Source organism: Tympanuchus pallidicinctus, unplaced genomic scaffold (assembly GCF_026119805.1).
Source record: "Tympanuchus pallidicinctus isolate F22 unplaced genomic scaffold, pur_lepc_1.0 scaffold1, whole genome shotgun sequence".
In the NCBI taxonomy this organism is placed as follows: Eukaryota; Metazoa; Chordata; class Aves; order Galliformes; family Phasianidae; genus Tympanuchus; species Tympanuchus pallidicinctus.
In genome coordinates, this window is record NW_026294618.1 from 75,271,778 (window position 1) to 75,299,459 (window position 27,682).

General features: G+C 41.3%; 1 protein-coding gene across 1 annotated transcript in view; it reads left to right on the forward strand.

Annotated features, from left to right (window-relative positions):
• The first annotated feature begins 1,237 nt into the window (after positions 1 to 1,237).
• Positions 1,238 to 27,682, forward strand: part of KIF26B (kinesin family member 26B) — a 280,597-nt gene continuing 254,152 nt past the window's right edge. The window contains exons 1-2 of the mRNA XM_052673160.1: positions 1,238 to 1,348; positions 1,439 to 1,840. Of these exons, the coding sequence (XP_052529120.1) occupies positions 1,286 to 1,348; positions 1,439 to 1,840 (465 nt within the window). The 5' untranslated portion in view covers positions 1,238 to 1,285. The remainder of the gene's footprint in view (positions 1,349 to 1,438; positions 1,841 to 27,682) is intronic.

Here is a 27,682-nt window from a genome sequence, read left to right on the forward strand (position 1 = left end):
TGGTGTCGGCCGAAATGAAAGCTTTCTGGTCAGGAATGGCTGCTCTGCTATCGGAGCAACAGCCTGGTGAAGTTAAAGCACAGCACAGCATCGCGCTGCCGGCAGGAATGTCTCAGTGGTCCAAGACTGCTCTGGGTCCCCGTGGCCCACACAGCTCCGACACAGTGGGGGTACAATGAGGTAACGACGGGAGAGCAGGAAGGTTGATGCAACCCCTGTCCGTGCTGCCCTCCTAGCTGCATCCTCCTCGCCTTTGCAGTTTGGCTGTATCGGGGGAGCTGGCACCCAGCTCCTTACTGCAGCCTTTTCTGAGAACGTCGCCAATTTGATTTGAGGAGGATTTGTCAGGAATGAGCGTGCTATCTGCAGGGATAGACATCAGAAAGGAGCTGTAACCAGGTGCGCGTAAGCCACCGCTGGAAAGCAAAAATCGCGGTTAGAACGGAAAGATCAACGGGAAAACAAGTCTGCGGGTTGTTATTGTTAAGAGATCAATTTACTATGCCCTTGATTGCAAACTTAAATTAATACACGTACAATTACACGCGGAGAAGAGACGCTTGTGACGATCGAAGACGCAGCTCGCTTTCCTCTCCAGATTAGGACCCTTGTGAAGTCATGTCCATTAAAGCCCTGAACGGAGGCAACTAACCAATAACTGCGGTGGAAGCAACAAGGTTTCCCCCCAGCCCCGCCTGCCAGCTTCAAGAAAAAGGGGAAAATCGGCGGTGTCAATCAGGAACACCGCAAAACAGCGGGGCCCTCCCCGCAGCCGGCGCGGCCCCGGGAGCGGGCAGAGCCCCGCGCCGACGGGAGACGGGGGGCCGCGGGGCCGCCAGGCGCGGCCGGGCGGGAGGATATTGGCTGAGAGGGCGCGGAGGCTCCTCCCAGAGCCCGACCGCCGAGATTTTGGGAGGATTTCTTGTAACTCACTTCCAAACCTGACTGAGGGAAACAAGTTGCCGTCGTAGCGGAGGTTACGGCGCGCGTGCACCTCCCCGCAGCCGCCTCGGATGCTTCGCTCGCGGAGGAGGGCTGCTGCCGGAGGGAGCGCTCCCGCTCTGGATGTGGCTGTTTCTGTGAAAGCATCGGCTGGAAGGGACCGGGCGGGAAGACAATGAGGGAAAGCCGGCCGGCCGGGCGCTCCGCTCCCCGGCATTCTCCCGAGGACTGACGGCGTTCGGCGCTGAGTGTTGAGGCGGCCGGCAGCGCCCAGCGCGGGGGCTCGCCGGGACCGACGGTTCCCTTCGGCTGCTGACCGGGGGAGCCCACCCGCGGAGCCACCATGAATTCGGTGGCCGGGAGCAAGGACAGGGTCGCGGTCACGGCGCGGAGCAGAAAATATGGGGTGAGTGCGTGCGATAGGAGCGGGGGGCGCTCGGGTTGCGGGGCGTCCGGGTGCGGGCTGCCCTGACCGCTGCTCCTTCTCCCGCTGCAGGTGACCGAGCCCTGCTCGCCCACCAAGCCCGCCGCGCCCTTCTCCCCCGAGAGCTGGTACCGCAAGGCTTACGAGGAGTCCCGCGCAGGGAGTCGCCCGGTCCCGGAGGGAGCCGGCTCGGCGCTCGGCTCCTCCGGCACCCCGTCCCCCGGCTCCGGCACCTCCTCGCCGGGCTCCTTCACGGGCTCCCCTGGGCCAGCCTCGCCCGGCATCGGCACCAGCTCCCCAGGCTCTCTGGGCGGCTCGCCAGGCTTCGGCACCGGCTCGCCGGGTTCCGGTAGCGGCGGCGGCTCCTCACCGGGCTCCGACCGCGGCGTCTGGTGCGAGCACTGCAACGCCCGCCTGGCGGAGCTGAAGAGGCAGGCGCTGAAGCTGCTCATCCCCGGGCCCGTCAGCAGCAAGGTGAGCCGGGGGCCGCGCCGGGGGTCCGGGCGCGCCGTGTGCTGCAGCCGCGCCGGCTTGGGGCGGCTTTGGCTGGTACTCGCCTTTGCCGGTGCCTCCGCTGACGTTTTTAGGGTTGGTTTGTGCTGGTTCCTTCTTGGTATTGTTTTTCTTTCTTATTTCTTCCTCTTGCTTCTATTTCTGGAGGGCTGCTCGGCTTCCGGGGTGTCTGTGACAGCACCTTCAGCTTGCTCCTTGCCTCCCTCTTTCCTTATGGCTGTGGTGGCTTTGCGTTGTGATTTCCCTTGTTCTTGTTTTTGAGCCCGATGAAGAGCAGGAAAGGGTGGCAACGCCACACTGGAGTCTGTGGTCCCATCCCCTTTTGCTCTCTTTGATCCTACAGCATGACTTTACAAAATGGCCCGAGATTCGGCAGCCAACTTCAGCCATCAGGTACTGCGATCTCATGTCTGTGCCTTGTGTTTCCATTGAGAGGCCAAGTGTGGCAGAGACCCTTCCGCACTTCCAAGATGAGACACTGAAATGCAGCATGAGCCTGAAGGTCACACAGGAGGCTGTGACAGACCTTTGCATTGAATCCAGGATGTTGTTAGACATCAGGACAACTTGGTGGTGGTGTTCTCTTACAAAGAAGCACTAGATTTCCTTTTTATCGAAGTAGATCTTGAAAAAAACTCTGAGCTGTTGTTGAATAATCCAAAGCATGCAAGCACTTCTGAAATCTGGCCTTGGAGCTAAGTGATCACTAGTAGAGGCTGGAAGGACCAGGTTCTCACCAGAGGCCAAAAGCTGGCATACTCTGGAATTCCCTGCTTTTATTTTGTTTTGCATGTTTTTTTTTTTTTTTTTTTTTTTTGCTTTTTTCTTTCTTGTTTGATTTGCATGTAAAGATTAAGACTAAGGGCCCTCCAAGAGTCCCCAGCAGCCCTTGGCTGACCCCTTGCTACCAAAATAGAGAGCAGTGAGCTCCTCCATAGCAACCTGGTGAGTGTTGTATTGTGAATTGGTCTACAGCTCCCACAATGTAACACAATGCAATTTCGTTTGCCCTGTTGGTTCAGGTACTATCAAACGATAATATTTACACTTCCACTTCAAAGAGTTCATTAGCAGTTACTGATAAGGAGGCATCGTGGAAAAGAGCCGACTGCTCAGAAAAGGTCCCTGCTATTGCTGTTGTGTTGTGCTCTCCATTATTTGTGTGCAATTTGCCAGGGAATTGGTGCCATCTTGAACAAAAGGTAGGTTCTCAAGGGCTGGCTTAACTGAATTATTCATGAAAAGGAAAAGGCGGAACCACAACAGTTAGTATGGTTTAATTGGTTGTTAACACACAATTGGTTCTCTGGAAAGCAGCTCTGTACCAAAATCTTAAAAAATTTCAAGCTGTGTGATTTGGCAGTTCTTACCAGCTGTGGATATAGATGATAAATTATGGGTTCAGATGTGAGAACCACCAGAATAACAGATTGGAGATGTAAGTCTTGCAAGATACTTTTTCAGTGACAAAGATTTGTGAAGTGTTCTCTTAGTGATAGTCATGGCCTGTCTTAGCCTTCCAGAGATGTTCCCCTCCTGTTCCTGTTGTTAAACGTTCTCAGAGTTCTCAGAGTTGCTCAGAGTTTAGCTGATGGTATTTTCTGGGCCAATCTTCATTCACAACAGTACTAATCCATTTTCAGCCTCCCTTACCTTATGCTTTTTCCTTTTCTGACACCTCCTTTCTAAACCTTCCAGTTCTGTAGGGTTGCTAGTTACAAAACTGTTGCTATCTGATGTGTAGATGTAAAGTTAGTGGGAGGAGAGAGGCACAAGTAAGGAGATCTTTGAGGGTTGCAGAGACCCTCTCCCTTGCTCACTATACTTAACAGTTCTTACAGGTTCAATCCTGTTCTGGTTCTCCAGTCTTTCTTATTGCAGCTCCCTTCTGATTGCTACCTTGCTGTGTCTGTTTGCAGAAACATTCCTTTCTGTCTTTACAACTCTTATGAACTTTTTGGGCTTGTGAATTCTGCCTTCAGCAAACACAGCTCAAGACAGCGAGGCTTTAGTTTAGGGAACGTAGGATACAAATATTGTGGCTAGGATCGTTGACTTTTTAGGACCAGATATTCAAGTTTGTTGTTGCTGGCCTGCACTTGGGAGCCTTAACCATATCTGAGGTGACAGTGGGATGTTGGTGAGGGCTCTGCCAGCTCAGCCAGGGCTTGTGCACTGCCTCTGTGGGTGCCAACAGTAACACACAGGCGTTTCTCTCTGAGGATGGAGGATATAAAGCCTCTTATAGGAGTGGAAATGATCATGCATCTTGGGAAAAAATTATTTCTGTTTGTCTTAAGTCTGGCATTTTCTTCAGGACGCAGCAAAGTATGTTCTTGATTTCTGCTGCAGAAATAGGTTTTAGGAGTGGGTTTGATCCAGCCATTGAGTGGAGTGTAAAAGGAAACTGGTCCTATTCCGGAGTCAGGCTGTTCCCTCCAAACTTGCAAAGCATTTTACAGCTCAGGACTGTGGTGTCCAGCATTATTATCGATTCCGTGTGTCCATCTTTATTATTCCTAATGGAATATTTAACATCAGTCATCTTCTAGTCTGCCAGATCTAGCTGATTTGTATGGCAATTCTTGATGTTGTTGAAGACAGCCTAGAGTCATTAGCATAATAAATATCGTCAGTGGCACCTGTTTCACATTTGCATTGTATTTAGAATGGCACATAATTTTGGGAACAGTGTATTGCAGAACAAGCAGAATATGAGGGCATCTGAGTTTGTCATAGCAAACATTGGAGTATGCAGTAAGTTTATCTGAATGTGAACTTAGGTTGATGCTTTCTACAGTGTGTTATCATTTAAAAGTTTGTATATATGTCTGCAAAGTGCAACAGTACACTTCAGTGCTGCGTAAACAGACCATGCTTTATGCATGAAGCTATGTAATGAAGCTTTTCATTTCATATGGAAAAACAGCTCTTAACCTGTAGCAAACTGCTGCTGAGTAGCTCATTGTTAGTGCCCAGGTGTGGAGCTTTTCAGTTTTAAATAGAAGCATTTTCTCCCAATACAACAGCAGAATGAAAACATTGGTGTGTTGTTGGGCTTTTTTTTTTTTTTTGAGAAGAATATGAGAGATTGGCAAAAAGATGAGGAATATATGATTATAGCTGTGCTTCTTTATTTTAACTGTTTAAAATGCAACATTCCTTAATAAAGGGAAAAAAAAAAAAAGCTGGAAACACAAAGGGGAAAAAAAAGGTGGAATCTTGTTCCTTTTTCCTCTTCTGTGATACAGTTGTGCCCAACTGATGTGCAGCAATCATCTGCATACAAGGGCTTGTATTATGGGCTTCACGAGATTTAATTCTCATATGAAGTGTGCCCATGGCGAGTGACAGACACAAGAAGCTGTTGTAGATGCACACTGCAGTCGGTAACTGAAAGAGCCTTAGAAAGTTTGATGACCATTGAGTCTTTTTGTTACAAATTTTTGTATGGTAATAAAAGCTGTCTTAAATTGCTATCTTAAGCTTTTTCTCAAGCTATATTTTCAGAAGAGCGTCCCCTCAAAGTTTTAGCATGGAAACTAATGGCATCACACTCTATGCTTATTAGAATTTGAGCAAAAAATTGTTTGCCTTGAATTCAAACTCGTGATATCTTCTTTCTTCATTGGAACACTGACCTTGTGGCTCCAACAAAGAAGTGATCGTAAGTGTGATCAAAAAATAGTTATGTCTATGCATATCAAATTATATCATGTGTAACCAATCAGTTGAATACTAAGAATGAGCAGTCCCAAACTGGTGATTATGCTTTGTTAGTGTAAGATCGAAAAAAATCACAGATGCAGCCTTTAAAGCAAGAGGTAATTTGGTTGTGTAGATGTGAATATCTGCTTTGGTGTGCTGTGATGAGTTCCAAAAGTAAGGATACTAATGTAAGTGCTAGGTTGATGTTGTTAGGTGATGTATTCTGGACCCTCTCCTAGCTAAAAAGCCTATGCTTTGGAGTGTTAGGAGTGGCTGAACTCTGGATTAGCAGTCTGGCTGTGAATGGGGGAGAAATTGTGTTGAGGGATGCAGGTTGGTCCTTTTTTCCCCACATTTTACTGAAACTCTATCTCATGTTTTCTTGAATGCGTGCTGTTGAATTAGTCTTTTCTGTTTAAGGGCTGTTTGGTAGTCAAAGGTTTGACCAATAATTATTAGTAATGAAGAAAGCCCTGAAGCTGGCCTAATTACTAATGGTTCTTGCTAGCTCATAGCTGCTTCAGAAGCAATCTCAGTAGACTGGACAGTAATGAACCCTTCCTCAAAGCTGAGCAAGTGGCAGAATAACGGAATTTCAGTTCTGTTCAGGCCTTTCATTTGTGAACAAGCACAGCTAGGCTGTATGGTGACTTAATTCACTGTGCAAAAATCTCAGGCACCTAATCATTTCATCCCAACTCATTGCAATGCAGATAGGATTATTGCATTAGAAATGTGATTTTAAATGGCCCGAGGCAGTAATTTGTCAGCATTTGGAAGGATTAACTCCATTAACATTTAGGCAACAACAACCATTCTTTTGTGTTACATCACAGGTCACAGTACCAATCATTTAGCATAACTCATCTGTGAATCTTTTTTTTGCAATTGAATGTTTGCTGGTAAGTTGGAAAAACATAGGCTACTTTGTTTGCCCTGGAATTACAGCTGCTTAAGGAGGTCCAGAGGAGACAAAGAGGTATAAGTTCACCTCTGAGAAATGAATGTAAACTCTTCTAGAAGCAGCTGGAGGTCACCTGTCCTACTGTCGATGTCTGAAATGATGTAAATGTTTCTTTGCAAATGTCTTAGTGGTGAAGATGCTGTATGTTAAAGACTGTTTTCTAGGGAACTGTTAGCTCTGCAGCTTTCTTTTTGGGCTTTTACAGAGTGCTTTTGAATTTAGGAATAGACTCATGATTGTATCTAGTGAAATGAGACTTTAGTGTTTTTCCTATCAGAAAAGAAAATACTTTCAAGAGATCACAGACTGAGCTATTAGGACAGAAAAAAAAAATCAAATTTTTCCTCAACTAAATATGTAAGGAGGTGCAAAATTTTGGCCAGATGGCTCTTTCTCCACTTGTCTGTACATATAAAAACATTACATTAACCAATAGTACTTAGTGTGTAGTGGGCCTTTTAATGGCACGTATTAAAGTTCCTTTGAGGTGCTTTACACATGCTAATAAAGCTGTGCTGATATCTAAAATCATCTTTCATTTGTAGGTAGTTTTATATCCCCGGAAGTGTAAGTTGTAGCATTGGTAGCAGTCTTGTCCAGTGAGCTTAGTATTTTTTGTGTATAGCTTTGGAAGGGAAGCGGAAGGTGGTAAGACCATTCTGAATCCCCCAGACAGCATTAGAGAAGGTGTCACGTGTTACTGGTACAGCCACTGGCATTTAACAGGGGATTCATGCTGATGCCAGCAGATCAGTAGAAGGCTGTAATGCTGTTTATATAGGGTTGAAAGACATCTGCAGTTTTGCCGCATCAGCAGTACATAGGCTTTGACATCATTCCACTGGGGTGCTTCCAAGCACTGAACTTGCAGCCTGCCTCTGCAATAAACTTGACTATCATGATCTGTGTAATGATGTAGTAGGAGCTGCAGCATCTTGTGATGTGTGGTCTGCATGTCAAAAGTGTGAGGGATGTTCTGACTTAAAATACCAGCTTAGATCTCAGTAAAACATCATGCTGTAGCTTGGGAGGTAGGTTAGTGCTATATGTTAGTGAAGTGTTGGAAATACAAGCATGTGGGCTTCCCCTCTGCAACTGGATGAGTAATTCCTGGTCTATGTCACTTGTTGCTGAAGCTGCAATACAGGAGCCTATCCCTAACTGTAGAAAAGCAGTTTACAAGTTTACTTTATATTAAGCAAGCTGTAGTGTGCAACAACGACCTGTAAGCAGAATGATAAACCCAAGCATGAGAAGTTTGAAAAGTGTCTTCTAAAATCTTTCCTATTACTGGTCCAGACTTCGGTTGCGCTGTGACACCGATTGAAGCCACAACCATTAATTAAGGCATTAATAAAGCTCTTCTAGAAAGCTGTGACATGGCAGTAACTGCAAACTGTCTGCTGTGGTCACATGCTGAAAAGCTTCTTTTCTTCGAAAGCTTTAGCTTACAGCTTTGAAAGAGATGACAGTTTCATTTAGCAGTTTCTTAACAAGAGCTTGCTTGTTGTAGCAACGTGAAGTTTTAGATGATCATACTACAGCTGCAACCTAATTTATGGGTTTGTAGGACTCAAATGCTCAGTGGCTCTTTGCCTGGTTTCATTTTCAATGGCATTCTATGCAACTTTCTATGTTAAAGCAGGGTTTAAGAAATGAGTGAACATAATTAGACCAAGAACTGTTTTTAGATTTCCTGTTTTATAATATCTTATGTCTGATTACATATTTCAGGTATTGGTTGTACCAAGAAGGTAATGTCTTCAACCAGAATATGTTATGCTTATGTTTATTTCCTCCCTCTTCCCTTTTTAGCTGATACCACAGTATAGTTTAGCGATGCTTTGAGGGCAATTTTTTAGGTTTCCAAGTAAAAGCACAAACCCACGATGTTTTCATAAAGTTGACTGGACTGTTCTGAGCTTCAGATGGTGGCTTTTTAGAAGATCATCCGACAAATGTTGAATATTGTAAGCTATCTTTTAAAAATGTGAGCTCTGAGTACTTACTTGCTTAAGAGCAAAGAAGCTGATGGGGGGGGAGGGAGGGGAAGGTGGAGAGAAGAACATCTGAACCTCATATTTTGGCTCCTATGAAATTGGCACTAGTGAGTGGATTCTATCTTTGCTGAAATCAACAAGATTGCATTTAGGCTGCAGCTCTGCCTACTGCATACTTTATCAGGAAATATTTGCATGCCCTTAAAGTAGCAGTGAAATGATGCTCAGGCTGAGCAGGGCCAAGAGGTCCTGGCCCCACATGGGCTTCCTAACATGCTTTGTTTTTCCTCTTCACGTGCTGGTCACAAGTTAGCCACCCCTGCAGATCTCCTCTGTGAATACATGGTGGTCGCTCCCTGTCTTGGTTCTTATCAAAATGGTAGAGAATTCAAACATCTTCAGTAGTGCTACTTTCTCAACTCGGATCCTTTCTATTGAAAGGTCAGGGAATGCTGTTATTACAGCAGGTGAGAGGAGGCCGTGATCTCTGAGAAGGGTAGTGATGAGAGCAGCACTTAACTTCAGCTGTAATAATTACAGAATACAGGAGTATTTTGTCTTTACAGAAGAGAAATGTGATGCTACCTATGTAAAGGCATCAGTTATAAGAAAATGGTGTATTCATTTGCACTTTGGATGTAAGTTAAACTTACTGGTTTTCCTGTGTACTAAATACAGTATAGTAAGGCTAAGAGCTACGTGTTGTTCCAACATTACTGAGCTTCTTAAATTCTGTTTCCATATTGGACCTGCTGTTCTGTTCAATGGTTTATTTTGCATTTCTTTAGTTATCAAATATTTGACATTTTCTGAAAGGGAAGAAAAACAGATTTTGATCTGAGAACCCTTCAGGCTGTTTCTTCTCAGCATTCCCTTGAAGCAGTATTCAGTAGTATTCTTTGTAGAAGGGAAAGAAAATGCAAAGGAAGTCTGAGAGACCTGAGGGAGTTAATAGGGTCTTAAACTGATCTTGGTTTACAATTCATGAGAAAAACAGAAGGCAACTCTCTTTTAAGAAGGAATTGGACGCTTCAGGATTTACTTATGAGAATCCAGAATTGGTAGAATACTTCTATATTGCGTATTTAAACTTGTAATGCTCTTCTCCAACAAAGAAGGTTTGAGTCTCCTCACTTTGCTGCCCTGCAAGTTGATAATTTTACTTAAAGACAATACAGTGTATGTTTTATTAGGGGCTAATGAGCGATCTTTGTCAATGGATTTGGTGTTTCAGAAGGGGCATCAAATGCCTTTTTTAAAATTATTTTTTTTTCTAGTAAAATAAAACACTAAGCCAGACCAACAATACTAACCTGCTGTTAGAGTGGCTCTGGAGAACATCTTAAGTGGTGGTGTGTATCAGAGGAACTGTGTCCTTTGGAGATAGGTAGTGCTGGGCACAGATGACTAATGTGAAGCAATTGAGATCTAGTATCTGTAGGAAAATCTTTAGTTGGGGATAGAATTACTTAAACATTTAATTTTCAAAATAACTTCAAGTGGAATTAGCTTTGTATACATTTGCCATTTACAAATGTTTCAACCTGTTCTATTAATAACACACTGTAGTTTGTATTTTGCCATGCCCCCCAAATCATGAGTACTTTGACACAACCATTTATTTGTTCTAGAGTATTAACAACAGCTTCCTTATGCCATGGTCTTACACAGGAAGAAAACTATGCTCATATGAATGCCAGGGGAGAAGAAAATGAAAGGAGATTTTGACATCCACCACAGTAAATATTCTTTTTCTGAAGAAAAAAATGAAAATTCGGCATTTTGAGTGTTCAGCTTTGTTCATAATTATCTGAGCATATCTCCCCAACAATGGAATTTATTTTCCCAAAGTTGTTTCATTCCCTCTCTCTCCCTCAACCTCACGGTTAACTGAAGATAAATAAGGATTCAGGAATAGAGCTCTTCTATTTCTGTGGGCCCCTGTGTGGTTCTGTTGGGAAGTGCTTATTCCTTTGATCACCACAGGTGTACTTTGAGATGAAAAAGAGGTTCCTGCAGTGCTGAAGAGAATGGTTGTTCTGCAGACCTTTGCTAAAAGTGGGGCGGAACTTGGCCTTTGCCTCTTTCTGTCCTGGCTCCTGAAGAATCACTTGGGCAAAATTCTGTCTTACTAAAGGCAAATTCAGACTTTATTACATTCGACTTCTTTGGACTGTGGGCTTTTGCCTCCTAGCCAGCATTTGTATGCTATTATTTCGATTGGACAGTTTTATTTTTCTGTGCCTTATAGCTAAATGAACTTCTGACCTGCTAAGTGCCAAATGCTGAAAGAATTATCCTCTGACTCCATCTACCTGATGGATTCCAGCAGAAAGCCCAGTGGGCAATAAGGCTGTCTTGGCTTTAAGCAGGCTCTGATCAGCAAGAAGAGAAGTCATTACTCTTCATTTCTCTATTAGCTTCACTGCTCATTTAATAGTGCTGGCCAAAGAAAAACATTAATATCCTATTCAGCAGCCAAATGCACCAAACTGGGAGTTGTGACTTGTGTGTTTTCCTCTTATCTAATGGGTATCATTAAAATTTAACAAGTCACCTTAATCATGTTGGTATTCCCAGTGTTAATATTGCTGAAATTGCTGGCAGCATTCCCACAGGAAGAGTTAAGAGTTTGCTGGGGCTGGTACCTTGTGTTTGCTGCTTAGGGGGGGAGGTGTTGAAACTGGAAAAGCCCTGATGCTGTAAAGGCACAATGAAGTCTTTGGTGACAAGGGATGTTTGCAATACATATATGTATTCTTTCCTATTCTCTCCCTAGTAGTCCTAAAGCTGTCATTTCAGTTCATATACATTAGATTTCTAACAGAAATTCTTGACAGTAAGCCTGCACACACGTGAACCTAGCAGGAAGGCATACAAGTGTGCTGGTGCGCTAGTTGGTGCAAGTGTCAGATTTAAGAGACTGTTAGACTGTAGATGGCTTTTGCTGGAGGTCGAGAAGGCTAACAAAGTGGGAGATGCAATTAAAATGGTATTTGTTAGAAAGGAATAGCTAGCTGTCTGGGCAGGCTGAACCTCGGGAAATGATGGGTAGCTGGAAGGCCATTACTGATGGCTTTGTAAGCAGTTTTGCAGCATGGGTGGTAAACCTAAATCCAGAGCTGCTCTTTTAGCATGCTTAATAAGACTGCCTATTTTTCCTGTGTCAAATCCGTTTTGAATAATGGATTTGACAAATTGTGTGGATTTTGGTTTAGGTTTTGAGGTTGGAGAAAAGTTTTAGGTGAGAAAAAAAGAGAGGAAGCTGGCTTAAGGGAGGTTTTGAATATGTTTTCCCACAGCCGTGAAAACAAGACTGGCTTTTTGAGAAGTCATTGATTGGTATTCCTACAAAGAATTTGGCTGATGTGGAATAAGATATATGATGGGACAAGTAGCTTATTAAAAATGCCTTTTCATTTTAAATGAGGAGTTGGTATTTGATTCTCATAAATTTCTGGTAAGAGTTATGACATTGGTATTCTGAAAAAGGCTTCAGAATTTCCTTGCCCAGTGCAATCATTTTTAGTTGTTAGAAGTATCAGTCACATCCCTTATCTGTCCTTTTCCTGCCTGGAGTACTGTTGGGTTTTTGGTTTTAATGTGAATAACTTTAAAAGCTCCAAAGGGTAAAGATAAGCACTTGCAGCAAATGGTGCAAAACATTTTGGCATCCTAAAGGAATTCTGATGTTGTTTTCATTTGGGTGTTTTGTATGGTTTCTCTTCTAGTCATGGTAGTTCCAGAATGAAAGCTTATAACTCTTGATGATGGAAATGCATGGCAAACACAGGTACCGCAGGACAGAAATAGCAGATGGTGGCCTCTCATGATTGTTCTGGATACTTTACAGCCTGAAACAGCTAATTACCCAACAGAGAAAGCAGAAGGGAAAACTGAAACAGACTAAAGGAATAGCAACCACACACCAACAGGCCTGATAATGGTGGTGGGTACAAGAAAAACCAGCAACTGCTCATGTGGGCCATGGCCTGGCTTTTGAAGCTGTGGAATTTGTTCCTCCGGTGTGAGGAGTAAACTGAGGTGAGAATAGGAAAGGCATGCTGCAAGAAGTGCAGGATTTTGAGAGGAAGAAGTCAGATTATGAAGACAGTGGGAAACAAACTGTACTTTGGAAGGGACAAGCAGCAAAGGAGCAGTGTTTCCACGGGAAAGTTCCCACTGAGGAAATGAGAAGTAATGGATGACAAACACAGATACTTTAAAAAGCTGAGCTCGTCACCAGGGTACTTTCCAGGTGTCTTTTAAAGCTTTACAGAAGAACTGCTTATAAAGGTTTTGTTTTCTTTATCGCTTTTCCTCTTATTCTTTGAGCTACTAAACAGTTCAGGAGTCAGCAAGCAGCTGGAGGAACTGAGAGCAATTTGAGGGAGCTGCCTTTGGTTTAATGCACTTCAGTATTTTAATTCTGAACTGGCTTCTTCAAAGGTTAAGATCCTGGTGCATCCTGTGATCTAAAGACATAACTGGATTTTCTTCCATCTAATTCACCTGTTTCTCTTCTGCTTTCCAATCTCAAAGTCCCATGCATTCCATACTCTCAATATGAGACTTGCTATAAAATAGGGACTTGACCCATTGCATTAACAGCTTTGCCCAACTTAACAAATAACTGGTATGTCTTACTGCATCAGTATTAGGATAGGACGTTCCAGGATGTCATTAGGAATTCAGTTTTTTCTCCTTTCCTTTTAACACTCTCTAAAGGAAAGGTTTGACTTTCACATTAATTTGAATTCTTAAGGTATTGAGTTCACAAATTTTATAGTAATATTATAGCAGACACTCTAAGGGCATGCTATTAAATAGTAATAGTTCCAAATACTTTAGAAGCAGAATATAAAAGACTTAAGGTGTGAAAGGAGGATTGAAGAAAGGGAGTGTGTTATTCTTAAGGACTGAGTGCACTGTCAGGGATGGCTCTAAATGAAGTGTTTTGCAGATTGGAGTGCTTTAAATTGCTCGTTTTCTTTGTCACTCCTAGTTAGTTACTTAGTTCTTTCTAGGCAGGCCTGCCTCTGTCTTGCCTGTTTAATATTCCACTTAAGTATAATAAGAGATGAAATATCCAAGATGCCTGTATCCTCCAGGAGTCAGCTCTACTGATGTATGTGAATACTTAGCTGTTTATAAGCAATGAACTAAACATGGATATAAAGAGGAGGGGGAGAAGAAGGGAAACTGTTGTGACTTCTCCTAATTTGCTGTTCATTTTATCAGCAAAGGAAATAAATTCTTTCCTGTTTCCACTACAAATGCACACACACTGGATAATAGGAATCGTTTCAATGAGCACACAGTGGTAAGGCCCAGATAAGGATTATTTTGGTGCCTGAAATATCAGGGACCAGAGCGTGCTATGTGGGAAGCTTGTGTGGAATCATGCTGCTGAGGAAGCAGTGTATAGTAATGTGCATGGGTGACACTGATAAATGGCTCCTCTAAGCAAGCATCTGCAGCAAATTGCCAGACTGAGACTTCCCAGCATACCCTGAACCTCTGTATGAATGAAATCTCTGTTGTGCCATTACTTACCCACCTCCATGTGAAATGAGAGGATAGGATTCATTACTTCAGTGCAGTTTTCATGCAATTCTGCTCTCTTTATGCACGTGTGTAAGTTTGTATATATTCTTCTTTCTGCTGCATTTTTGGCAATGATGGCTGCAGAACTTCCAATATCCTTCTGCTGACAAGCTGTGCAGCTCTTAAAAATAGGTAACAAAGTTACTTTCAGAGTGAAGTACAGGTATTTTATTTCTAGAAGCTAAAAAGAACTTCTACATATTCTTTGACCAAACACATGCATAATTAAGGCAAGTAACAAGGATGATTTATTTTTATTGTGATTTTGGTAGAGTGTGTGGTGGCTGAGGGAGAAAGAGGAAAGTTGGATGATGATGATGATGATGATGATGATGATTATTTAAGAATCCTGATTGCTCTCTTCAAAAGGCAGGGAGAAAGTCTAGAAACTTTCTTTCTGCCTCTCATTTTTTTTTTTTTCTGTTACCTCTTGCATGGGCATTGCAAGTCACAGCCAGAACCAGTGATTGAGCACCAGGTGAGGAGGCATGGATAATCAAGGGAGCTCAGGTGCAAGCAATGTACTGGAGTGACTAAAAGGGAGCCAGGGTCCGCCCCTCCTCACCCTTATTTAAGGGTTAGCAGCTGGGAGAGCAGCACCTCCATTTGAAGATGGTGCCCTTCTCAAGAGTCCACTGGCTTGTGGAAAGGTGAGCCACTTTTTCTGTGTTGCTTTCTGAACTAAATCTTGATGAATACCTTTACAAGCAGGCTGCTATTATGGGAGAAGGTGCTATCATTGTTTTCCATTGCTTCACACCACTGATGCGTGAGAAGAGTTGGAGTTGCTGTTTGCTTCTATGTATATTCTTTAGACTTGAAACCTTAAGGTGGTTTTTAGAACAACTCGTTGAAACTAAAATTCAGATAACTTAAGCTTTGATGGAAAGGTTTCTGGGATCAGGAATTTCTAACTAACCTAGAAAACAATTTTAAGGTTACTCAATATTTGGAAATTATCAAAAAGAGAAGTTCGTTGCTCCTCTTAGTTGTAGTTAATGCATCAACCACATGGCTCTGAGAAATTAACTTCTCTATGTTTAGCTGCCAAGTATGTAAGATTGTACCTCTGACAGTGCAACAGAAAGGTAACACTGTGTCAGGACAGAAAAGCACATCATGCAGATGTAATTTAGTTACCAGATTTCAGTAACAAGCACTTTAGTTGAAGCTTGCCTTCACTGCGTGATAAATAATTCAAGGAGGGAGTCTGCGTGCAGCTCAGGCTGTTCTCATCTGCTTTACTGGCTTTTTGTAAAAATCTTTTAGTGTTTGTGATTTGGGATTGAACTTTCCACAGAAAGAAACTTTTTCTTCACTTATCTAGAGTGCATTGTCTCCTGCTAAATTCAGGTCTTTTGTAGTGCTCATGCTCATGGAAGCCACAGGACTCTACACAGCTGCAAATACTCATGCTGATGTAGCTATTACTGGAGTACACCTGTATGGATCATCTAATTAAAATCAGGGCAGCTCCTGTTTTTACAGCTGAGGAGGAGAGATGCAGAACAGCTTGATGAACTAGTTGTATAAAACCAAGTCTGATTCTTACACACTTATTCTGTAGATAGAAAAAATGTTTTGGTTTTTTTTTTTTCCCCTTTCACTAATATTGGCATCTTGTTCTGCAGCAGCTCTTATATACTGGCTATGCATTGATTCTTGTAATTGTGTGCAGAGAGGAAGAAGGGAGTTTTTATTTAAAAGCTGTCAGCCTTGAAGGGATTGGAATATGGCAGTTAAACATGTAGTAATTAATTTACATTGAGAAAGCTTTTTTAAAAGATCTTTGTTTCTGATTCTGTGATTGCTAAGAGAAGCTACCTCCTAGTTCAACGAAGGGGAAAAAAATTGCTAATGGGTTGGGTGTTTTGTAGCATAGCTTCTTTTTTTTTTTTTTTTTTTTTTTTTTAAGAGTTTTTATTTTCTTCTCTTTTTCTCCCACCTTGGACAGTTCATATCTATGAATAATTTCATTGTCCTTTGTTGTCTGCTGTTGTGAATGGCATGCTGTTAAGCATTCCGTATTCATGTGGTGTTTGTTAATGTTTGTTTTGCATTCTGTCTGCCTCTCTGCCTTTGCTGAGATCAAATGGATGATGCAAGGCTTCCCAAAGTGAAGTAAATGCTGTAAAACTGTATTTGGAGCACAGAAAGGGGGCCTTTGTCATTTCATTAGTTACAATATTAATTGGTACAGGCTGTTCACTTTTTTTTTTTTCCTCTAGTGCAGAAATAACTATTTAAATGCATTTCTCTCCTTTATAAAAAGTTTGTTTTGAATGTTGTCATCATTGTTCTGGCTTGTAAGATACCTCAGATGTATTCCCTTGGTTTCCTAGCCCTGAACATTCTTTGTTAATATTATTTCATAAGGTTGAAATAGCAGAAATACCCATCTTCTATTTTTTTTATTTTTCACTGAGTATTGTTCTGCTCAAATATCTTTTGTTATGATCTTCTTTGCTTACCCAGAACCATTTAAACATTTTTATCTCCTTTCTGATCCAAACATAAGCATCTCTACTACTATTCCAAACACTTGTTTAGACCTTGTTTGTAGTTCTTGTGAGGCTTAGGCTGAGACTCTGAGATCAGTAGGCAGAAAACACACCCCAAGCTACCCTGTTGCCTGAGGTTTTGCCAGGTGAATGAGAAACCAGGCTAATGCTTTACTGTGCTTCTCTAGAGAGTAATCTCAGTCATGAATGTCCCTTCTGAGAAAGTTTCATTCTTTAGATGCATCATGTTAAGAAAAAGAAATGATTTGCTCTTGTGGGTAAATCACTTGATGTCTAGCAAGAAAGCAGGCGTTATGTTAGTAATAACTTCTTAAGAGGGGGGTAACACTGATGTTTTTCCTTGTCCCTGATTCTCTCATTGAGTGCACTGTACTTAAGTGCATGCTGCTGCTCTTACAATCTACATTTCTGTAGATATTTTGGCAAAGCTGCTCAGTCTCTGAGCTGAGAGTGGTCTTTCAGCTATGTTTATTCCCTTGTTTCTTGTAGGCTTCCAGAGCCCATTATGTATTTCTAGGCCTCTTAAAATGTTTCAAGACCCTCTGCTGACTGCAGGGCTATGCAAAGTGCTTCTGAAGCTGAATGCACATTGTGTCTTAACTTCTGCCAAATCTATTTAACTGGGTTTCTGTATGTCACCTCAACCTCGCAGAAATAGTTCCCTTAAAGAGTGGATGTTCAACTCAAGCCAGAAATGGCTGGGAAGGAGCAGCTGCTGCAACAAGATTGCTGGGCTTATGTAGCAGAGGAAGGCACTATTCTGTACCTTCCCTTTGTCAGATCTCACTGGCTGACCTCTCCTTCTATGAGGAATGCTCCAACTGCTGTCTTGGAGGAACTCAAGGATGGACGTGTGAGTTCGTGGCTCCTGAGATGAACGCTTATCGGGGGTGTATCTAAAAGCAAGATGTTGCAGGGCAGTATCTTTTCTGTAAGTGTAAGGCTGAAGAGAGGAGGTTTTATAGATGCCTTTGACCTCCATGTTTGGCAAGAGCTGCTGTCTCACAGTCATGTATTTGCCCTGGTATCTACTTGTTACCTGTCTCTTAGGAAACAGACCTGCAGTACATGAGTAACTTCATAGGAGGATGACCATGCTGTTGCTGGGTGGCTGGATTTACATGTGTGTGCTTGTTTTGAGATGCTGATGCCTGGAGAGTCCAGTCTTGTAGCTCTCATTCCTAGATGTAAGCCATGGGAAGCAATGTGGATTTTGAGACTGGATGTCACCTATGCTTCATGCTCTGCAATGTGTTTCAAAGCAGGCATATTTGGAGATGCTGTTTACTATGGGCAGCACTGGATGTACTTTTTCTTTGTCTGTGGAATGGCTTATTAAGCTGCCTTTAATTTGAACCATCTGCGGTGACCTGTGTGCTCTGTTACAATAGTGCTTTTATGTCAGACTTTCAGCAGCATGCTGTGAGTGATCTGGAGACCAGCATGAGAATTAAGGTTTAAAAAAAAAAAAAAAGCAACATTAGCAACATATTGCAGTGGATGTACAATTCATTAGAAAATCATTGTGTTCACTATAAATTGTACATCCTGAGCCACACTCGGTTTTTATTCTGGGAACTGTAGGGACTCCTGTAAAGTTGCAGGGTGTAAAAAAAGGTAAAATTTACGTTGGTACTTTGGTGTTTGTTACACTACAGGCTTCCCGTGTGTTTGGTGAAGGATTAACGGAGTTTGTTTTCCTTTGTTATTGTGTTGAAAGACCCTGTCAGGCAGTCTGAGTCTTGTTAGATCACTCAAAACATGGAGTTGCTAATTGGCTACAATCCCGTGCTTTCTTTACACGCTGCTGTTTCTCTTCCTGTAACCACCAAACACCCTGCATATATCCCTTCCCTTTAAAACAAAAACTTTTATTCTCTCTGCCCCATTTTCTGCTTCTGGTGGTTTTGTTTTCTCTAACTAATGACTTATTTGGAGAGGTTGCTGCTGGCCCTGATTATAGCAACTAACTCTAAACCTAAGAAAAGAGCTTGTTGTGTTTCTTGGCAGCCAGATTCTACAGGAGCTGATAATACATCAGACTTCATGTTTTCTTCGTTTTAATTTTTCTGATAATTAGCATGGAAAGCAACTTCTGGAGGATTTCATCAATTTTCATATTGGCTAAGATTATTGCTAAATCTGTTGCCTTTCTTCTAGAGTTGCTGTGAATTCCTTACAGTTTCTAGCAAAACTGCAAGGGCTCTGGTAGGGCCTTCCTAAGCCTGTTGTAATGGAATTGAGGACTACAACCAGAATCACTGCTGTGACAATCTCTTTCTGCATGTTTGACTTGATTTTGCTTTGGTTTTGTCAAGTGTTAGTAGTGTTCCTCATTTGATAGAGAAATTAAAATACAACTTAAAATGAAATTAAGGCCTTTAGAGGATATTACTTGCTTTGGAAGGCTTGCTCATACTTAACTGACAGCAGGCATGTAATTAAAAGCTCTGAATGTTGAACAAAATGAAAGTAAGCAGCACGTATACAGGTATCTCAAAGCAAGCCTTGCACTTGGAACCAGGTGATCTCAGTGAGACCCTCTCAAACTAGCAAACAAGTGGTCTGAACTGGGCCTATGTGGCACAATTTGAACTTTATTGGGCTAACAGCAACCTCCAGAATAGACAGACCTACCACCTCATGCAGCCAACGAACCAGCAGAGTAAAGCTGCAACGTATTTTTTTGTACTCTCAGTATCAGTTTGCTTGTGGGCTTAGGCAGCCAGATTATGAGCATCCCCAAGGAAAGAGACTGTGCAGCCTCTCTGGGCTGTTGTTGCCTTGTCTCTGCAATGTCTGACCAAGTGTATGCTTCTGCTAATGCTTACCTGTCTGATCTCATGGTCAACTTGCTGGTGATCTGGTGCTACAAAACCAGCATCCCACCCAAAGTCCCTAGTACTAGCAAAAAGGAGGATCAGTGCCTATGGTGTTACTCAGTAGATTTTTGTTTCGCCTTTGTTCTCTTTCAGTCTGGAGACAGCTGTTTCCTAGAGTCAAATATCTACTCCTAGCTGAGTGATTAAGACATTAACTGCTCATCTGACATCAGAGTATTTGTAAACAGTGTGACTACACATAGCTACAGGCAAAGGAATTTTTACCCTTAGTTTGACTACATCATGAAAAAATGTACTTATAACTAGAGGGAAACGTAAATCAGGCATTTCAGACATCAGTCTTATTACCCTTTTGTTGGCCTTTTTTACATTTTTTTTCTTTGGTAGGTGGTAGAAAAATGGGCAGAGGTGTCCATCTGATTATCATAATGCTTATATTTAGAACTGGTCTGGAGGTACGTGAGTGTAGTATGGCAGTGTAAGACAGGCAAGTATTGTATTGATGATAGTAAGTCTAAATATAGTGTTTTGTGGTCTCCTGGTGTGTCCGCAAATGAGTTACAAATAGCAAATCAAATACCTCCTAATGGAAGGAGGCAGACTATGAAAAGATCTGATTTAACTCTGCTGATACTGAAGTGTTTTGTACTGAGCTGTCTCAGTGTCTCCTTAACAACCAGCAAGTTGCAGACTTCTGCAGCTGTAGGATGTGAAGACCTTCTACTTTGTCACTCAGTAAGAGTGGCTCAAACAATCTGCTGCAGCATTCGCCCCTTTTGAAAGGAGCTGTGACACCAAGTGCAAGGAGCCCTTGATTCTGTACTTCTGGTCAGTATAGACAATGAGCCCCCCAGCTCCTCCGAGATATGTGCTATCTCCTTTAATTGCCCCATGCTGTACTTATGAGCAAAGAGGAACATCTGGATGATGGATCAAATAATGCATCTGTGTTGCAATGGAGTGAATTTCACTAAGCTCTGGCAATTATAACAAATTCAGCATCACTTATTAATCTACAGTCACCGAAAGATACCTGATGCTCAGCAGATCTGCAAGGTCTGGATTATTAACTGGAAAGTATCAGTGATGGAACAATTTCTATTCAAAATATGGACAGATGTATTATAGACAAGGACTCTTCCTAAAGCACAATTAGATGTATTTAACTCATCTGCAATTTGATTACAGGGGTTTTCTGGAAAACAAACAAAACCCCAACCTTTTAGAATCATAGAATCATAGAATCATAGAATCACCAAGGTTGGAAAAGACCTAAAAGATCATCCAGTCCAACCGTTCACCTATTCCCAATAGCTCCTACTAAACCATGTCCCTCAATACAACATCCAGTCTTTCCTTGAACTCTGCTGAAAGTTGAACTTTCCTTTAGCCATGAAGTACGACCTCCTTGTAATACTAGTTTCTCCTTGGTTTGTTAGTTTACTTTGGGCTGCCACTGCACTTCTCAAAATTATATCCTGGGCAGTTTGTAGTGCTGCAGACACTCAGTTTTGTTATAGCTTTTCAGTAACCGCAAACCTAAACCTGATCTGGTCCTGTAGGCAAAGATTTCTCTGCTGAATCTTGTAGTGTCCAGTGATATAGGGGATAGGGGATGATGAGAAGGAAAGAAAAATCACAACAACAAAATAAAAATAAAAAAATGCAAATCACTTTTTTTTTTTTTTTGCCCTCAGTAGCTCATGTTTTATGAGGTTTCTGCTTGTAACAAAGAAATCATCCTTAATAGGAGCCTTCTCGTGTTCAGACAGTTTAATTAGTCAAAATACATTAAGACATCTTTTAGTATCTGGACTCATTTCTAGTATTAACTACAGTAGTTCAGTTTTGGAAATCCACCAAAATAATTCACAGATATTATGTATTATCTTCCAGCCTTTTGTCTACACTGGGGAAATACATGACTAGAGATCAAAGATATGAAGGAGCAAAATGACTCATCGTAGTCAAAAGGGTCTTGATAGTTTGATTCCCAGGTCCTGTTTTAAGGACGAGAAGCACTGTGACACAATGGATATTTGCTAACCTTGTATGTGGAAATAGGAATTCTTTCTTGTGGTATCATAGACAAGCTATGTGGCCTTGAACAAATGATGTTACCTATCTGCTGTTTTTAGCTTTTTGTTCGCACTGTTTACTTTCACTCTCTAAGACCATATGTTTGCATTTGGGGGAAAAAGCTGTCTTCATACAGGGTGTAGCATGAGAGTTCTTATATAGTTTTTCTTTGCTAAATTAAAAAAAATATATATTAGCTGTTACTCTTAAGTACTATCACAATATGAACATAAGAATGTGGAAAGAGATCTTCCAAGCTTTAATTTCTTTAATGTGTTCTTGCCTTTCTTTAGCTCTGCAAAAGTCCCTAGTGCTCTAGGTTGTCATGAAGTTTTATACCCTACATGCAGAATTAATTTTTTCTGGTCTTGCTGCCGTTTACAGCAAGGAGCAGTCTGAAAGTGTGCTTGTATTCTTCCAGTCTTACCTTCTCAACATTGTTGGATTACAGAAACCAGGTGAGTTGCATGATGCCGTCCTGCTCTGTTTCTTGTAATATACTACAAATAACAGCATCAGCTGTCACAGCAATGTACTACAATGACAGCATCAGGCTTTAACTTTGAATGTGATTTATTGATGGACCAAGACTGACTCTAGCCTTTGGTATTCTTTAAAGAAAAAGTGTGCGTGCTAATGTCACAAACACATCTCTTCTCTAAAAGCTCAGCAGTTTCAAGCTGGCTGATTGCCTGCGTAGTGCTTGCTGACACTCAGAACTTTGCCTTCTAATTGTAGCAGGGGAAAATACAACCCCAGTCAGAGCCAGTGGTGGGTCAGTGGAGAACAAAGGCAGTAATCAATCTGAGGCCTAATTAAAGGCAGTGGTGCCAGGAAATGATAGGGAACTCAACAGCCTGACACTCAAACTTCCCTAATTGGACTAGTGTTCTTTATAACTGCCCTGTGCCTTGCTCCATGTTGCCCCAGCTATGATAGCAGTATCTCAGCCCATGTTTAGTGTTTTGCTTTGCTCTAGGGTTCAAACCAGAGATGGTTAGAGGCATCCACTAACTATGACTGCTATAGCTTCGTAATCTTTTCTTTCTTCTTTTTCCTAAAATAATCTCACTTTCTTCATGATGTTGATATTCTTTTCTTAAAAGAAATGGTATGCTAAAAGAACATTGAGGCCTCTACTGCTCTCTTCTCACACTTTTAAACTTGTCTTTGTTTGTGTATTTTAATTAGAGGCTTTGTTTTGCATGCCTGCAAAATACTGTCAGGAGAGACGTTTGCCTCCTGGGTGGTGTATTGGCCCTGCTTCTGGGAGTTCATAAGGCCATAATTCCTGTTAGGGGGAACAAATAAGGGAAACGGTTCTTTTGGATGCAGGGGATGGCTTTTTGGCTCACTAACAATTTCATTTTAATAACAACATTAAGGACAAATTCATTAATGTGCATTTTAGTGTCATGGGTTTTCCTTCATGAGATTAGAAGGAACTCCCTCTGAATAATTTAAACAGCATGCATTTGTGACCAAGAAATGAAAAGCTACTTTCTACATCCTTGTAACCGTATGGCAAATTGTGGCAGTTATCACAGGAATAGGAGGCAAAAAATCCTACAAACCAGTTAGAGTTGTTCTATAAACGCAGTAACTATCTGATAGCTTGAACTGTGCAAAGATGTTTTAGATGTTAACTTAGGCTAAGTAAGCAACGCTTCTACATAAAAGGGTGCTACAGAACATCTCAAATGTAGAAAAGAAATTCTCATACAGTCTTTGGTAACTTTGAAGAGAAATGTATTTTGAGCATCAGATTGTTGTACTTGTGTGGAAACTTTCCTGCCCTGTGTGATATTTTACTATCTGCTGTAAGTCTCTGTACAATAGTGAGAAATAGTAGGTTGATCTAGTAATGCCTCATCTTTATTTTCATGAATACTACAACAGAAACGAAGAGCACAATAGCGTTATTTCATAGAGCGAGTTCTCAGCTTTGAAACACTTTTTAAACAAAGTCACAACCAGTAGCTGTGAACATTTTTGTTGGCTGTGCACATAATAATCTGCACTGGTGAAGGTGATCCACTCTTACTGCTGCCACTGCTGAAATGCACCATTCACTGCCGCATTGTGCTCATGCCCACTGTTTGGGCTCCAGAAACACTCAACAAGCATTGATAAATGTCAGTGGGTGTCATTTTTTTTTTTCCACGTGGAGGAATTCAGGGGCGCCCCTTTGCTTTCATACATGCTCTCATGTCAGACACCATTTTGTCATGCTGTCTCTCTGCTGCCATCTGTCATGCAGCAACAACATGTAATTAAATACTGGTGGGTAGGTTCAATTTCTACTGCTGTGCCACCACCATCTACCTCTGATGTTGTGGGCTAACATAATAAAGTAGGAAGCATTACTTTTGGAGCCGCCTTCGTACAATAAATTGCCTGAATTTCATGTTGAGAAGGAACTGTTTGGTAATGGAGTGTAATGAGTTTCTAGAAAAGGAATGGAAAGAGTTTTTAAAATATATATATATATAAATAAAAATAAAACATATTTATTATTTTTTATATTTTTATAATATTTATATATTATATATAATTAATAATATATAATTTATAATATATTATAATATATTTTCATAATATTTTATTATTTATTATATATATATTATATATATATATATATGAAGATCTATTGCTGGGCGTAAGGGAAGAAAAAAGAGAAACGTTGGCAGCAAGTGACAGCATGGCAAAGAGCTAACAGCGCCATAGAGGATTTGATTCTGAACCCTTGCAATTGTGTCTTTTTTTTTCATTGTTGTTACTTCAACTATACGATAAGATTTTAGAAGTATAAGCTAGTCAGGTATGTTCATGATCTTCTGTGTATGACATGTATCAGCACGTTTTTGAAGGGCTAACATGAGACTTTAGTGTAGCCTGATATCAGGATGGTGAGGCAGAGCCATCCCCTTGTGCCGGCTATCGGTGGAGCACATGCTGGACTGCTTGTTTAGTGGTGTGAGTGCTGTGTGTTTAGGAGATAGAATAAACATATTTTGCCCATAAACATAAATGAGTTGATGCTTTTATTTTTCAGAGAAACTGCAGTTATTCATTGGTGTGGTGAACTACTCATATAACTCTTTATCCGTGACGTTTTTATTTGGGAGTTTTAAGTGGACCAAATAACAGTGAGGTCGCTGGTCTTTTTGCATTGTCTTCCACACCTGACTGAAAAATGAGCTCTGTAAATGAAAGGGCAGTGCAGGAAGCAGTGAATGGTTATTTTTCTTCCCTCCCCCCCAGTTATAATTGGTTTTGATGACAATTCTAAACACTTTAAAATTATGTGAACCTTAAAGCAACAGAGCAGTGCTTACCTATGCATGCCATTTTGAGCAGAGCTGTTCTCTAGTACTTAATTACAATAATGGGACTTGATCCAAGTTTGAACTTCAAACCATTTGAAGAATAACTAATAAACACAACTAATGAGTAGGCTTTCTGCATAGATTAGAAACAATGTTTCTTTGTATGTTACTTTAAAAACATGGAAATGTCTCTATTGCTTTTTATAAGAGGTGTGGAAAACTCTCTGCAGGCCTGCCTGTCTCCTAAACCATCCAGCCTCCTGCAAATTATGTACCTTGCAGAGAAATATTAATTCCAGCAGGCCTGTCTGTAGCCCAGTCCAAATCTGTTTATGATCTTTCAGCACTCTGATATTGCCTGCACTCCTAACAAGAAGTATCAGAAGCATTCTGAGTGGGGGAGGGATGGGCAACATTTCAGTGAAGTACGTTGGAAAAAGAACACCCACTGCTTCCTCTGGAGTCTCTGCTGTTTAACTCAATCTAATGATATAGTAGTCCCCTTGCTTGTGAGAAATAATAACCAAATAAACAGTTCCACCTGACAAGCCATCCATAATGTGATGGACCTACAATGTATTCTGATGCATTAATTCCAGATCTTCTTCACTACACAAGAGTCAAGATACTTTTGGGGAAAAGCGTAATGAAATCATAATGTTGTATTGCAGGCTGTGAAAGGCTAGTGGATCGTTATTCATCATCTTAGGGCTAGTTGCATGCTTTTGTGTGCTCTAATAGGTTGATACATCCTGGAAGTTAATAACATGTTTGTTGTACCAGCAAGTTATTTAGCTACAAATATAGCTGAGTATCAAGTTTCTTAGAGCAGAACAACCAGCAAAATTCAGGACTTTTGCTAGCAAGGTAGATTTCCCATCCTTGTTCTGTTTCTCTGAAGTCAACCTTGTGATTCAAATCTGCTACACGTTGCACAAACCACATAGAATGCAGCATGTCTTTGCTTAAGTTCTTCTAACCTTGATGTAGAGAATAATGCTGTCTGGAGAAAACTACAATAATTAGGTATCTTGGATAGACATTAAGGGGCTTTGTTAACTGCAAATGGAGAATTTTCCCCATCTCTTGAGTGGATAGCAGACTCCCATTCACCACTGCAATTCTCTGATTAATTGGTTCTAAGGCATCCATGTTATGATTGCTATGTGTTGTTATTTGTAATATTGAAACATGAAATAATAATTTGGCATCAACAGACTGCATGAGTGTCATATCCACTGTTCAATAGCTGCTGCTGTTCTGTGGAGTTAGGAGGACCTGCTATTGCAGGGAACACACTGCTTTCTGCTGCTGTGATTCAATCACCAGTTGCATTTCAAATTGTGCTTTGACTATTAACACAAAAGGTTTGGGCTGTAACTGCATTTTCCTTGGGCTAGTGGCAGTTGGCTCTCTTTCTGGCCCCAAGTGAAAGTGGGCAAGTGAGAAATCCTCAGTGGCAGAAAATGAAATACTTCATGAGACTGAGGCCTCTGCTTGACAGGACTCAATCTTATGCTGGTTGCACATTGGAATGATGTTCACACTGTTTGGACCTACCTTCTTCTGAAATCTTTAAGTGGAACAGATGACAGAATTGTTATCTTTTCTGATATATACTTAGATTTCCACTACATGTTTTCTAATCTGTAGCCATTGCTGAGCTTTCAAGCTTTTTTGATTCACTTAAAGTTTCTCCTTTGATTTGTTTGCTATTAAAAATCAGTATTTGTTGACACCTACTTGGCATTCAAAGCTGAAGTTCAGTGATGTGAGCTATGAACGCTTGCTGCCTGTCAGAAACAGTAGGGCATTAATTAAAGGGAAACGATGGACTCCTTAACAATGCAATTTTTTCAAGGCCAATCCTAACATTTTCTAGTATGTTATATTCAGTTGTCATATAATAAGGCAGGTTAGGAGTGCAAAAAATACAGCTCAGTGAAATTGTTTACTGTTTGTACACAATGTCATGTTCTTTCTTGCTTCATTAGCACTAGCTGAGTTGTCTTCTGCTTTATTTTGCTATTGCATGTCTCTTCGCCTCTATCATGTTGACTGTTGCACCTTATTGTGTCTGTTTTACAGTAAAACCTAGGAGCCTGTGGAAGCAGGGTTCTATTATGGATGTGTTTTGTACGCAATAGGGACCACTGTCAACAGCAACAGCTTTTAAGTCTGAGGATGTAGCTGCCAGGATTTATTCTCCTGCTTATAACATGAGAATACTGATTAATCTAATTAAAGCTGTAGTCATCTAATATAGAAAACTTTGTATTGTGGTAGGTTAAGATTGCATTTTTTAACACCTGTAAGTCATTAGAATCATTAAGGCTGGAAAAGACCACAAAGATCATGTAGTCCAACGATCGCCTTATCACCATGCCCTCTAACCCATGTTCCTGAGTACAATATCTCTACAGTTCTTGAAAACCTTCAGGGTTAGGGACTTTACCACCTCCCTGGGCAGCCTTTTCCAATGCATCACCACTCTTTCTGAGTAATTATTTTTCCTAATATCCTACCTATCCTTCCAGAGAAGGCAGCAAGGCCTGTAAAAGATTTCAGACCATGAACTGGAGAGAGAGAATTTTAACATACTTATTATGTAACACTGCAAATACCAATGCCTGAGTTTCTCTATCCAAGTACTGCAAGTAAAGAGCTTATTATACAGGGGCCACAGGAGATTTTCAGTATTATTGTTTTCTATGGAAATCTTCAGGTGAAAGGTATTGGGAAGCTTCAACA